Here is a 13,601-nt window from a genome sequence, read left to right as displayed (position 1 = left end):
CAAAGGCAGACACATGGCCAGCAGGCATTTCCAAAGGCATATGTGAAAAGTAGAAAACAAAACGTGACAAAGCAAATCCCTCCAACATCGATGGGGGGTGGGGGGAGGGGGCCAAGCTCCCCTCTCTTTTTCCAAATAGGAGCACAGGAGCTTGAGAACCCAAATGAAGAGATGTGGCTTCGTGGAGGACAGATCACCGATTCAGTGGGGGGGAAGGCAGCATGAGAAGGGGGAAGCATAGCCACCCAGCTTCACAGCCAACCTGTAAAGTAATGCCTCATTGTCAAGAGGGAAAAATACAAACCAAAACAACTAACAGTTTTTCCATGTAGCGGCATGTTCTGCAAGGTGGGCCATCCTCCAACATCCAAATCCTCAAAATATTAAAAAACAAAAAATTTGTTTCCAGAAGAGAGAAAAAAAAAAAACCCACGTTTGGCAAGATGCTTACTTCTTACCTTGTCCTCATAAAATTCAAGTAACAAATAGTTTTCCAGCACCTACAATTCAGAGGCCTTGTATCATGTCTGGGGTAAGCAGATAAGAAAAAAAAAAAAAAGTGAAAACAGAAGCTCACGTCTGAGCACATGTGTAAGGGCTTCACGGGTATTGACTCATTTATTTCTAACAACCCTCTGAGGTTCAGGCAATCACTGCCCCCTTCACTGCACTAGAAGGAGAAAGTGAAGCAGACTCTGGTTTAAGAAGCAAACACCGCTCACCTTTTACCTTCTAGTTGAGATGCAAACCAACACTAGAACCATGCACAACTGTGCCTGCCAAGAGCTAGAAGGAGAGCACCAGTGACCGGAAGGCTACTGTGGGTTGGGTGATCAGAGAAGGCCCTGTGGGATGTGCCAATGACAAGCATCTTGGAAGAACTTGGGGGAGTGGGTAGGCACAGGGAAACAGCTTGGTTCCCAGAAGCCCCCAAAGTTGGCCCCACAACGTGCTCACCACCAGCTCTGATCTCACAGCTCAGAGCTGGGCCCCAGCATCTGCATTTTTCAGAGCCTCCAGTGATTTGTCACCTGCAGATTCCCCTGTTCCTCCCCCGGTGGCCTCCCTACATCCTAGGGGCCAACACCAGAGGTGCACAGAAACTCTTTGGTTCCTGAAGGTTTGTGTCTCCCCCAAATTCCTGTGTGAAAGCCTTCCTCTCCTAAGGTGGTGGGACCTGGAGGTGCGGCCTTGGAGAGGTAATTAGGTTTGGAAGGGGGTCATGAGGGTGGGGTGTCCCCATGATGGGAATCGTGCCCTCGTGAGAAGGGGAAGAGAAACCAGAGCTCAGAGTCTCTTGCTCTCTCTACCCGGTGAGCACACAATGAGGCAGGGAAACATCTGCCAACCAGGAACCACCCCCCAGACCCCCCAGTCTCCAGAACTGTGAGAAATATAGGTCTGTCATTTAAGACCCCCCGTCTCCAGTATTTTGTTACGGTGGCCTCAGCAGAGACATATCCTGAAGACTCAAGGTTGCAGCCTCTCACCATTTCATGCATTTCGTGTGGAGAGACCCACTTCTGCCTTGTAATGCTTGCTCCTCACAGACCAGGAAATAAAAATCTAAATCCTAGAGACATAGATCTCTGGGATGGGACGATAAATTAATGACTTTCCCACAGACCTCAGTAGTCCAAAACGGAGATTTTTTTAAAAGTTTTTCTACATTCAAAAATGCCCCCAAACTGGTTTTCAAGAAAATCTCTGTGTCACCCAAAGTCTTAGCCTTTGTTCGACACCCAGATCCCTACCGGGGTCCTTCGAAGGGTCAGGCAGCCTGGCAGCCCAGAGCTTCTCTGCGTGTGGTTGCATGTGCATCGCTCCGGGATCTCTTTAAGGTGATTCTGAGGCAGAAGGCCTGGGGTGGGCCTGACACTCTGCATTCCTAGCAAGCTGCCAGGTGACGCCAGCCACCCCGGACAGCAGGACTCTTGCCCAGCGAGCATCACCCCTGGCTTCATCTGGACTCACCTGGGAGCTCTTAAGAAATACAGATTCCTGGGCCCCAGCCCAGACCAATGACATCAGCCACTCTAGGGCTGGGGTCTGGGCATTTTGGAAGCTCCTCCCTGACTGAAAGCTGTGGGCAGGGTTAGGGAATCACTCTTCTAGGCAGTGAGCGAGGGAGCCTTCAAGGGGAACAGATGACAAGCGAGTGACTTTAGATGGCGATACAGGCCATAAACACAGAGGACAACGTGAGACAAGCTACAACCCAGAGCACAGGATGGGAACACCAACCAGCAAGACCTGGGGATGGGACCCCAGGTGGAGCAGAGAGCCCATTTTCCACACTGAGCCTTCCGGGATGAGGAGCACAAGGTGTCCTGCAGGTTTCCACAGGAGAAACCATTCCTCTCACAGGAGAGGAGGAACAGTCAGAGGCTACAGAAAATAAGACACAGTCTCCACCCCAGATGTTCTTATAGAAACATGAATGGACTTGAATGCTGACTGTGGCAGGGGATGGGGGCACTTCAGGCCGCAGTGCTCTGACACCCAGGAAATTCTTTTTTTTTTAAAGATTTTATTTATTTATTTGACAGACAGAGATCACAAGTAGGCAGAGAAGCAGGCAGAGAGAGAGGAGGAAGCAGGCTCCCTGCTGAGCAGAGAGCCCAATGGGGGGGGGGGGCTCAATCCCAGGACCCTGGGATTATGACCTGAGCCGAAGGTGGGGGCTTTAACCCACTGAGCCACCCAGGTGCCCCCACCCCAGGAAATTCTTAAAGCTCCATCTTCTTACGTCCCTTGAAGACTCATATACTAGACCAGGACCGGGGACCCTCAGGTGGGACGGATACAGAGCAGAACCCTGAGAGGACATAAGAAACCCCCTACAGTTCTTCATGGACAACTCCTTGACCCCTTAGAGAAAAGGACAGCCAGTGGGGGTCACCCTCAGTCCCACCCCGAAACTCTAAGTGGGAGGAAGCTCTGGTCCACATTTACTGAAGCAGCAGCCCTAGGACGGGACTCTCTAGGTGAACAGTGAGAAAGAACCAAGTGCCGGCACCATCCAGAGGTAAAACCTGAGACTCAGGTCTCAGCCGGCCCACACCCAGCCCTCCCCCAGCACCAGCAAGTAGCTGAGAGGGGGCGGGCATGGGCCCCAAGCCAACAGGACTTTGGAATTCCTCCAGAAGCTTCTCAGCCATTGGCACACATTCTGAGGTCTGGGAGGCCAGAAAGCTGGAGCTATGGAGAGCGTGGTAACCTTCCCACACTGGGGGACTTCGGAGTCCAGAGACAGAGGGAAACTGAGTCGTGACACTTAACTTTGGTCTCATGCGTTTGGTGACTGACCCCATAAATTTCCCCTTTTCACTAAACCCACTCTGGGGAAGTTTTCCATCTTTGCCATTGAGGCCTGCCTCTCCTAAACCCCAAGACCCCACAGAGCGCATCAGACCCAGTCACCCTCCTCTGAGCCCCTGAGGTGGCCCCCCAGGCGGCTGTTGACTACGGGACCTCTGCCATCCTCCTCCCTCATCGAGGTTGCCCTGCATCAGGAGCTAGCTTCTCCAGAACTGTAAGCTACTTGAGGACAAGGACTGTCTCTCATGCTTGTTTATATCTCCCCCACCTTACCCGCTGCTGCCACCAGGTGCCCACCACAGGGCAGGAGGCACAACAGCAAGTGTGCACGGTGTACATGCTTGTAAACTGGAAAGAGGGCCCGGGGACCAGGGGGTTGGAAGGGAGTCTGGGCGGGAAGGAAGGCTAGGGCAGGTGCAACAAAGTGGGGAGACTGTGGGAGCTGAACCTGCCTGCCCAGAGGTCCTGGGGAGTCACTGAACTTCTGAGCCCCACATGCCTCATCTTTGCAAAAACACTGAAAGGATAAAAGTGCTTCGTATTCAAAATGCACTTTCATTCCATCACTCGACCCAACTTTAGGGAGTTCCTTCTATAGGCAGGGCCCTATCCCGAAACAGTTGACAGAAACCCTAACCCAGGGGCACCCGGGCGGCTCAGTCCGTGATGGGCCTGCCTTCGGCTCAGGTCATGACCTCAAGGACCTGGGATGGAGCCCTTTCATCTGGTTCCCTGCTCAGTGGGGAGTCTGCTTCTTCCTCTCCCACTCCCCTCCCCCCCTGCGCATGCTCTCTAATGAATAATCTTCAAAAAAATTTTTTTAAAAAGCATAATTTAAGTGTTCACTATTGCTAAAGATAGTGCAAATTTCCCTCTATTTCCCTCTCTGTAAGGGGACAAGGCCAGGTCTTTCTGCCCAATAGAACTGACTGCTCCACGGTCAGTGGGATAATTTTTGATGAGAAAATGCACTGACAATATGGAGCAACAAGGGAGCACACAAGAATTTATCCCAAGAAACAGGGCCCTAAGCCAATGCGGCCAGGCTACAGGTGAGAGAAGTTACAGGAGGAGGGCAGGGCCTGCCCAAGGTGAGGGCACCAGTGAGCCAGAAACCAAAGCTATACTACCCCCAGATTCTTGACCCAGGGTAGCAAAGCGTCCCCAGAACCCCCACCCCAGATGGTGCTGATCCTCACATCTGGGGTCCCTGGAGGACATGGAACCCAATGTCAGCCTCTGGCCTTGCACAGGTCCCCTGTCAGTCCAGCCATGCCTCCACCACTTCCAGTAACAAAAGGTGTCCGCGGGAGGTTAAAGGACGGGGTGAGCACACTGCCTATCCGGTCACTCACCAGGAGTCTCTCGGGAACAGATGGTCCAAGTTCAAAGGGAATCTGGCAGCTTCTCTGCCAGCCTGGACTCACCTACCCTCCATGTCCCACAAGGCCTTCTCAGAAGGCATCCTGAGGGCAGGGGGAGTTGATGGTGTGGTAGACAAGCTTTGAGGGAGAGCCCTGTCCTCCTTACACCTGCAGAACCAACCAAACATTTAATCACACAGGCTGTGGTTCCAGTGCTTCACCACTTACAAGACAATGACTTTGAGCAGCTCATGTCTTCCCCTGCAGGTCTTCTGACCTACAGAATGCTGAGAAGACCCGCCTATGAACACAAGTGAAGAAGGCCATCGAAACTGGGGTTTCCAAACCCATTCACACCCAGCCCCATACAGGGCCTTAGCAGACATCCCCCAAAAACCCCAGAAGAGGAAGTACTATTCTGCCCATTCCACAGGTGGGAAAACAGACCCAGAAAGATGCTGTGACTTGCTAGGCAATGCATTAGAAGAGCCAAGTGGTACCCATCTACAGTAAAACCTCAAAGTTCTCAGGGGGCTTCTGAATGCTTCCTCCCACTGGATCCTTCCCACAAAGACCTCCAGGTCCTGGGATCAGAGCTCCAGCCTAGGACTGCCCTAAGGCCTGGGCAGCTTCCATTTGCCTCGCCGCTCCCTGACACACTCCTGAGAATCTTCTACAGATAAGAGGTCATCTCTGGGTCCCTACAGCCTCCAATCTTTTAGCGAATTCTGAAGGGGAAGAGCAAGGTTGCCTCCCATGGCAAGCAGAATCCATCCTGGGAACTCCCATGGCAGAGAGAGAACCCTCGAACTCCCCAGCATCCTACTCCTGCAGGTACCCTGACCTGTTGTGACCCTGGTAGGTGGGTCATCCCAAAGGGCCATCTGTGGGAGCAGCTGGGCTTGCTGTCCCTCAAGTTCCATCAGATGGAGACCGTGACCAACAGGGAAAGAAAACAGACACCCAGGCGAGCAAAATCAAGACAGCAGGAGGAAAGATGGAGCCTTAAGGAGCATTGTGAGAACAAAAAGATGAAATTTTAAAACTCACCAATGTGACCTTTTCTGTTGCTGGGTAAAGAAAGTACTTGAGTTGCTTAGCAGCACAACTGATTAATGCCTGTGAGTTACCTGTCTACGCCTTACAGCTATCCTTCCCCAGTCAGGTTCATCAAACCACCTTTCTCAGCTCTGGCTGTAATGTCCACAGACACAGCATCTCTAGGCCAAATGCCTTGAGGCAAGGAGTGGGGGGAATCGATTTCTTACCAGGATCTGTGCAATTCTTTGCTGTCTGAGTCCCATTCACAGGTGCCATCAGCTTTCTACTTCTCCATGTGTCTGGTAGAACCCGTTGGCTAGCAGAAGCTGTTTTATGCCCTGTATTGGGAAATAAGTCACAAATACCATTAGGGCCATACAGTGCCTGCATTCTCCTAATGACCTTACACTTCTGTATCTGGCTACCCCAGCAACAGCCCTGTGTGACGATTCAGAGCCACCTGTTGGGAGCGATGCAACGATTGGAAGCACAGTGTCACCTGCTTCACACACAGTGATTGATTTCCTCGATCTGGTCCATTGTTTCTAGTCCCAGATGCATCAGCCCATGACCTTGGCCAAGTGCGCTCAGCCCCTCACAGGTGCAACAAGGGTTTAGATAAGTCACCATGAAGTTCTTGACCAGTAAACATGCTCTGATGTCCCTGCCCCAGGGGCACTGCATATAGAAGGCTATCAGCTCAGAAAGCTGATGGTTCGGCCCAGAGCTTCTCACCCTTGAATGTGCACAGAAATCACCTGGGGACCTTGTCAAAACGCAGATTCTGTTTCAGTAGGTCTGGGCTGGGGCCTGGGATTCCGTCCTCACAAGCTCCCAGACGATGCTAATTCTACTGGTCCAAGGGCCACAGAGGAACGAGGGAGAGCAGAGATGTGGATGCCAATGACCGCACACAGTTCAACTCCTAATAACTCCTGATCCAGCCAATACGAACGAGTCTCCCTTTAAGAGCTTCACAGTATTCATTTACCCCTCTTGATGTGCACACAGCTTCTGCTGGGTAATAATACCTCTTCTGTAATGCTGACACTGAAGAGCCTCTAAGTATTTTGTTATTTCTGGTGTGTAACTGAGGGGAAAAAATACCCTGGCTTGCCCAGTTGCAAAGCTCCAGGTTAAGATGTTCAAATAACCTTCCTGGGTTTCTGTTGTAAAGAGCCATGCTTTGACCTTCTAGCCTCAAATCACAAGTTGGGGTCTTAAAATGCAGTTAGTTTTATTTTTAAGAGTTGAATCAAGTTCCACCTGATTTTTTCAACACACACACAAAATCTTCAGATTGTCCCTAATTGCTCAGAAAGTCACCCCCTGCTTTATCTCCATGTCCAGATTGCTAAGTCGCCTGGATTTCTTTCATTTTTTTAAATGTGAAGAAGTAAAAGGTCCACAGTGTCCAGCTAAAAATGGGAGTGTTAGCCAAGTGAAGGTCTTCTGCACATTCTACATAGGCTCACATCCCCCACTCCACCCCCAAACAGATTTTTCCCCTAAGTTTCTTTCTCTCTCCACCTCAAATCTGCACATCCTAAGGGACTCCCAAATCCCTGGGTCTTGGATGAAGGAGTGTGAATTGTGGTTCCAGACACCAGAGCTCTCCTACCTTGGGGATTAAGAGCAGTTCAGCGATGCTGAAACCTGGCAGCAACCTCCCGAGGGGTCTGCCCCCCGGGCGTTTTTAGGGTTTGGAGAGGATGCATCCGGACACCCAGGACACTGCTTTGGCAGGGGCGAGGGGAAGACTGAGACCAGTTCCCAGCCTCGGTATCTGGGTTTTCTAGAAACGCGGCGCACCAAGTCTCGACTCCGCAAAATTGGAAAGCGGACCACTCAGTTCGATCCGACCCAGGCTACGAGAATTCACACCTGCACCCCGCCTCTGCGCCGCCCGTTCCCTCACACACTCTGGGGACAGAACTCTGGCATGGAGGGGCCCGATATTCAGGCTTTCATCTTGGTAACACAGACCTGCAGCCGCGTCCTGAGCCCCCAGGGGCCGCGCGCAGCTCAGGGAAACGAGCGCCACAGCTCAAAGCGTCGATGTCGTCCCTCCCGGGTGCGCTCTACCTGCCCGCTGGGGAGGGGACCTGGCTGGATGGACCCTTGGGACCAGTCTGACGGGGAAGGAAGGGGAGACATCTCGGAGCTACCCGGCGGCTTCCCAGCCCAAGCCCCTCAACTCCCGGGGCGGGCCCGCACTGACACCTACCCAAGCTGCCAAGGAGGCCGGACGCACAGCACACCAGGGCCAGCACCGCGCACACGAAGCCAACTTGCTGCGGCAGCATCTCTCGCCTCCTGCGAACTTTGCGCGGCCGGAGCGCCCCGCGGAGGGCCATCCTGGAGCGCCTGGGCGCCGTCCCTGGGAGAGGATGGGGAGCTTCGGCGGCCGGAGTGCTAGCTGCGGCGGAGGGGCGCTGGGACTGGAGCGGGCGACGCGACGCTTAGAGGCGAGAGGCTCCCGGCCAAAGCTTCATAGCCCGCGGGCAAGGTCGGCAGGGAAAGGCCCAGGGAAGGGACGTGGGGGCGTACGGCGCAGCCGGAGCTCAGAGTCCCGCGCGCGATGCGCGCGCTCCGCGCACCATGGCTCCGGGGCGAGGAGGCAACGCCGGCACGGTGGCGCTGGCGGCCCTGGCTCGGAGGGCTGGCGCAGTCCCGGCGCCGGAGCCGCTACCTGCCCGCTCAGCCTCTGCGCGCTCGTCCGTCCGCAGCCCTGGCAGCAGTTTCCGGGGGCGCCCGCGGGGAGCACTCAGTGCGCCCCCACGCCCCGAGCCGCCGCTCCCACTCGCTGCATTCTCCCCCTCCAAGTTTGGCGGCGGCCGCCCAACAGCACCGCTCCCCTGCTTCCCGGCGAGCCAAGCCCGGGCGGCCCGGCGCGCGCGGGGAGAAGGCAGGCTGGCCCCCACGGGACCTGCGACCCTCGCGGCTCCAAGGGCCTCGACGTCAGCCCTCCCGGGGGCGAGCTCTCCCCGGGAACTTTCTCTCCGGCTGCCGGCGCCTGCGTCTGCGAGGCCGTGGCGCCTCCCGCCCGCTGCTCTCGCCTCCCTTTTCCTCCCCTCTCGCCCGCCTCTCACCCCCCTCCTCAGCACGTGTACTCCTCCCCGAGGGCGCACTCGCCCGTGCGCTCCTCCCTTCCCCCCGTGAGGCTCAACTACTGACCAATATAATCGCCCTCCTCCCTCCCCTATGGAGCCCAAACAATTCCTTCTCTACCCTCCGAGGCCGCTGCAGCGAGGAACGGGTTCTGGCAACGCAGGGACTCTCGGAACAAGGGTTTCTGTCGTGCGGCCGCTCCTGTGCGGGCTCCCCACGACCCCCGAGACGACCCGAGCACCCCCCCGCCCCGCCTCCCCTCCACCCGTGGCGGGCAATGCACTAGAAGATTAATTGCTCGAGCAGAGCTAACAAACAGGCTTGCACCAAGCCAACAGGCGCCCGCGCCCGCCGGGACCCGCTCCTGCAGGGCTCTCGCGGAAGGTGGGGCGGGGGAGCCGGCGGTTGGGGCGCAACGCCGACGTGCAAAACGCTCCAGATCTGGCAGAGGGAGAAACCCCAGAGTTCCGCGGCCGCGTCGCCCAGAGTTGAGCTTTCGGTGTTCTGAAGCCTTACTGCTTCGCAGGGCACTCTGATTTGTTTTGGCTTTGTTTGGTTTTTCCTCCTTGTCTCTCTGATCGACTCTCTGATGTAAACTGCTTTAAAAATGGGGCAGGAGGGAGAATTACAGAAGAGGAGCAGCTGGAGAGGAATCCAGGTGCAAGGAGGGGCCTCAGCCCAGACGATCTGTGACTGCACCCTAGGACTGCCTTCCCCTCCCAGGCCAATTCAGCACGCACCTAGTTAGGATCTGCTAGGGGTTAAGTCCACCGAAAATCCTTTTTGGAACAAGGCCAGATCTGTTTAATTAAATAAATACACACCCACCGTGAGCAGGGACCCGTGCCAAGTGCCATCCAGAGAACAAAACAAAACAAGCAAAAAAAAAAAAAGGTAAGATCCAGTCCCTGCTTTCAAGGAACCTTAAATCAAAGGAGAGCCAGGCCCTCCACTAAACCTCTATTTAATAGATCAGTTCTAAAAGTCACTGTTCTGCAGAATGTGCGTTATTCCCTCACTACTCAATATGTGGCCCATCAGGGCATGAGTGGTGCCTGGGAATTTGCAAGAAACACAGGCTCTGAGGTTCCAGCCCAGACCTACTGAGTCAGAATGTGCATTTTTTCACAAGACCTCCTGCAGATTTGTGTGCACGTTCCAGTGTGAGAAGTGTGGCCCTTTTGAGCCTGTCCCAGTACTCGGTGCCTCGAGCTGGTCACCATCGGCATGATTCATCTTGGTCTAAGCAGGGATAACTGTGTGTGTGTTAGTCTAGTGTAACAGCACACAAGTAAGAGGTACCTAGAGGGCCAAGAAAGGGAGAAATTGCACTAATTATTTTTTCAGCAGCCCATTTCAGTGCCTACAAAGATAGTGAAGGCATGAACATAAGACTAATTGCAGTGGAAACCCCTTGAGGAAATGAAATGGAAAAGGCCAGTGTTGGTCTCCTATAGAACAGCACAGGGCTCCCTCCATGTGGTCCGTAGAGATGTTTTACCTGCCATTAAGGCCTCTGCTCCATATGGGAGACTGTTACTAAGCTTGCCTGCCAGGGATAAAAAGAATTTTCCTTTCATTGACTTGACTGTACACAGATGCATTTCAATAGCAAATAGAAAACCCTAGAATGTGTGAAATGCATCCTTTAGAAAGCTAGCCAAGAGCCTTCGATCACATGGAAGATGAAGGAAAAAGTTAAAATGTTAATATGCTATTGTTCTATCCATAAGACAGGGTCACATTGATTAAAAACAACTCCAAGAAACAAAATGGCATCTGCTTACTAGGATTTAATGTTTTCCTAAAACTTTCCTCTGTGGAGCCCATCTAGGGCGGTTTAAAACAAGTGTCTGGATCTGAAACCGGCCAAAGGACTCATCAGGTGTCTGCCTTTAAACGTTTAGTGGGCTCTTTTCTAGAACATTTGTTTTCTTTGACAGCTTCCACCTGCTTTCAGTTAATAGTTAGAATGCTTGGAATAATTCCACATGCACAAATGGATTCTTCTTTGACAGTTTAAAAAGCAATTCGTTTGAATTGTACTTTTTGCTTCATTTCAATAGTCCCCATTACCAAATAGCCTCCACTCCAGCCCTAATGACTCACCCCTCAGAAGAGAGAATTGGGTTTTATGTACCTTTCAGATTCAAAGCATTCAGGCGCATTTTCTAAGTCAGCAGGGCCACGGGAACGAATGGGAAATGCACGTCTGGGTTTATCTCAGGCCCTTGGTCTGCCTGCAATGCCACCAGATTCAGAGTATCCCCTCTGCGACGCTGCTTTCCTCTGATGGGACATAGTTGGGAGACTCTTCATAATGCCAAATGGTTGTGGCTTTTGATAGGAAGGCTCAGTCTTTGGGGGTAGATACAATATTTTTTTTCTTAAAAACTCTTTCCTGTGGTGGGGAGAACTTCACCATTTAATTCTTCTTACTTAGTTTTGTTTTGTTTCGTCCAAGTTTACTAGAATGACCTTCTCTATAGATTCTAATTCCTGTTGCTCTGCCTTTCAGATGGCTGGAGGCAGTCAGCACCAGCCAGGGCAGCGGTTCTCAATCCTGACCATGCCTCAGAATCTCCTGGAAGGCATATTAAAACTCACCTGGCTGAGCCTCATCCCAGGGAGTCAGGTTCAATAAGTTCAAGGTGGTGCCCCATAATTTGTATTTCTAACAAGTTGCCAGGAGAAACTCAGGTCCAGGGAACCCACTTTGAGAACCACTGGACTAGGTTATGCAATGGTGACTGTAGCAAACAACAAAAGTTTGCTTCTGGGTGGCAAAATATGCAAGCTCCAAATATGCCACTTTGGCGTAAAGATTATTTTGAGCTGAAGGCAAATGAGAAGAAGCAGATACATGAGAAACCCTCTGCCCTTCCCCTATTTATGTAAAAGCAGGACATAAATTTGCAAAGGTGCCCCCCCACCCGACCCCCTACCAGGCCTTCCTGGTTAATCATGATGACAACTCTAGATCCTTATCAGCCCAGAGACAGGCCCAGAGGGATCTCTCTAACAAATCTGGCTAAAACTAGCCCTTATCTACCACTATGTATCTGCCTTTTCACAATCTGCCACCCCTAGAAGCCCCGTCTTTTCTCCTTTGTCTTGTCACTTCGCTAAAAAAAGTATTGTTCTTTTGTTCAGTTGCGATAGCCCGAGTTCTCATCACCCCTTTGAGTTACCCATGACCGAGGGCTCCTGTGTATACTCACGACGCATGTGTTCATAAACTTCTGCTTGTTTTTCTCTTGTTAATCTGTCTTTCGTTGACCTAATTTATAGAACTCCAGCCAAGGAACCTAAGATGCATAAAGGTTAAACAGTTTTTCTTACCTGTATGCTGTCATGGGGCAGCTACACAGGTACCTGGGAGCAACCACAGTCTGAAACCTGGCAGTTCGCCAAACCAGAGGGAGCCTTTTGGAGGATCTTGCACTGGCAAGGGAATATGCATGCTGGCTACCACTACCCACATGCTCACCGTTACCCATCACTCATTGGCCAAAGCCAGTCCCAGGGTCCCACCAAACCACCAGGATGTCCTATAGTTCCATTTTTCCTCTGCTGGCTGAGATCTGAGCTTCTGCAGTGGACTGCCCCAGTGAGAACCACCGTACAGACCTCACATCCCTCTCCCCTGTTTGTTAGGACCTTTCCTGCCTGCCCTTCCCCGTTCCCTGGTCCTGCATGTTGCAAAGCCGCTGCTGTGCATTGCCATGACATAGCCTATGATATGAGTGAGAATATCTGTCTCCTGCTGGCGAGCAAGAGCCTCAAGGACTTGTTGTCTTATCCATAGCTCTGAACACACTGCCCAGCACATTAGGTGCTTAATAAATATTTAGGGAATGAATAAACACATTTTGGCTACAATGTGAAGAAGATAAAGTATAGTTGTTGCCTCTGTTGGGTGGCGCCTGCTCTCAAGATCCCTTTCATGCCACCCTAAGTTTCCATTCATCTTCACTGCCAAGGTCACCAGTGACCTGTGACCATATCTCAGTAGAATTTGACATGCTTGAATGCACCTTTCTATTGATAGTCACATCCATAACTTTCTGGACGGTGCGTGCTTCTGGGTTTTCTCTTCCTTCTCTGACTAGCTCTTTCCTCAGCCCTCTGGGCTTCTGTCCTGGGCTTGTCTTCCTCACTCTTTTCTCTCTTGCCCGGGAGAGCTCGTCAGTTCCCTGGATGGCAAGATTTGCTCTCTGCTGCTGATTCAGAAGTCCAGAGCTGGAGCCTTCCCAGGAATGTAGACCTGTGTATTCAGGGGATTGCCCACATCAAAAACCTGGGCTTTATCCTGATCCTCCCAGCTCTTTCTCTCCTGCCTCAGGCTGTTCCCACTAGGACCTCAAATGGGTCCACTTCTTGCCATCGCCATGGACACCATGGGCTCTGTGTCTCTCCCGATCTTAACCAGTATCTCGAAGGCTAGCCTATCCATCACATTCTTGTCTCCACTCAGCAACTAGAGTATTCTTGCCAAAGAAGGAAAATCCGATTATGTCCCTTTCTTCCATGAAACCCTCAGAGACTCCCTGTTGCTCTCAGCATAGACTTCCAGCTCTTTAGCCTGATATAGGATCCTGCATGATCTAATTGGGGTTTTCCACATTGGCCACACATTCAACTCACCTGGGGAGCTCTTTGGCTTTGGGGAGTGGGTGCTGGGCCACAAACAGGGTGGTGAACCCTGCTCCAGACTCTCATGGCCCCTTGAGCCCCATCCTTCATTACTCCTTTCCTTTCACT

The 13,601-nt window shown here is 52.3% G+C and overlaps 1 protein-coding gene across 2 annotated transcripts in view; it reads right to left on the bottom strand.

The window, feature by feature from the left end:
- Positions 1-8,747, bottom strand: part of SLC24A4 (solute carrier family 24 member 4) — a 167,485-nt gene extending 158,738 nt beyond the window's left edge. For both annotated transcript variants that reach the window (XM_082733958.1, XM_082733959.1), the window contains exons 1-2: positions 7,954-8,747; positions 5,954-6,064 (exon numbers count right to left, since the gene is read on the bottom strand). In XM_082733958.1, the coding sequence (XP_082590084.1) occupies positions 5,954-6,064; positions 7,954-8,083 (241 nt within the window). In that variant the 5' untranslated portion in view covers positions 8,084-8,747. The remainder of the gene's footprint in view (positions 1-5,953; positions 6,065-7,953) is intronic.
- Positions 8,748-13,601: the final 4,854 nt, after the last annotated feature.

This window comes from Mustela nivalis (assembly GCF_964662115.1).
Source record: "Mustela nivalis genome assembly, chromosome: 6".
NCBI classification, from domain to species: Eukaryota; Metazoa; Chordata; class Mammalia; order Carnivora; family Mustelidae; genus Mustela; species Mustela nivalis.
This window is presented reverse-complemented; position numbering and strand designations above follow the sequence as displayed.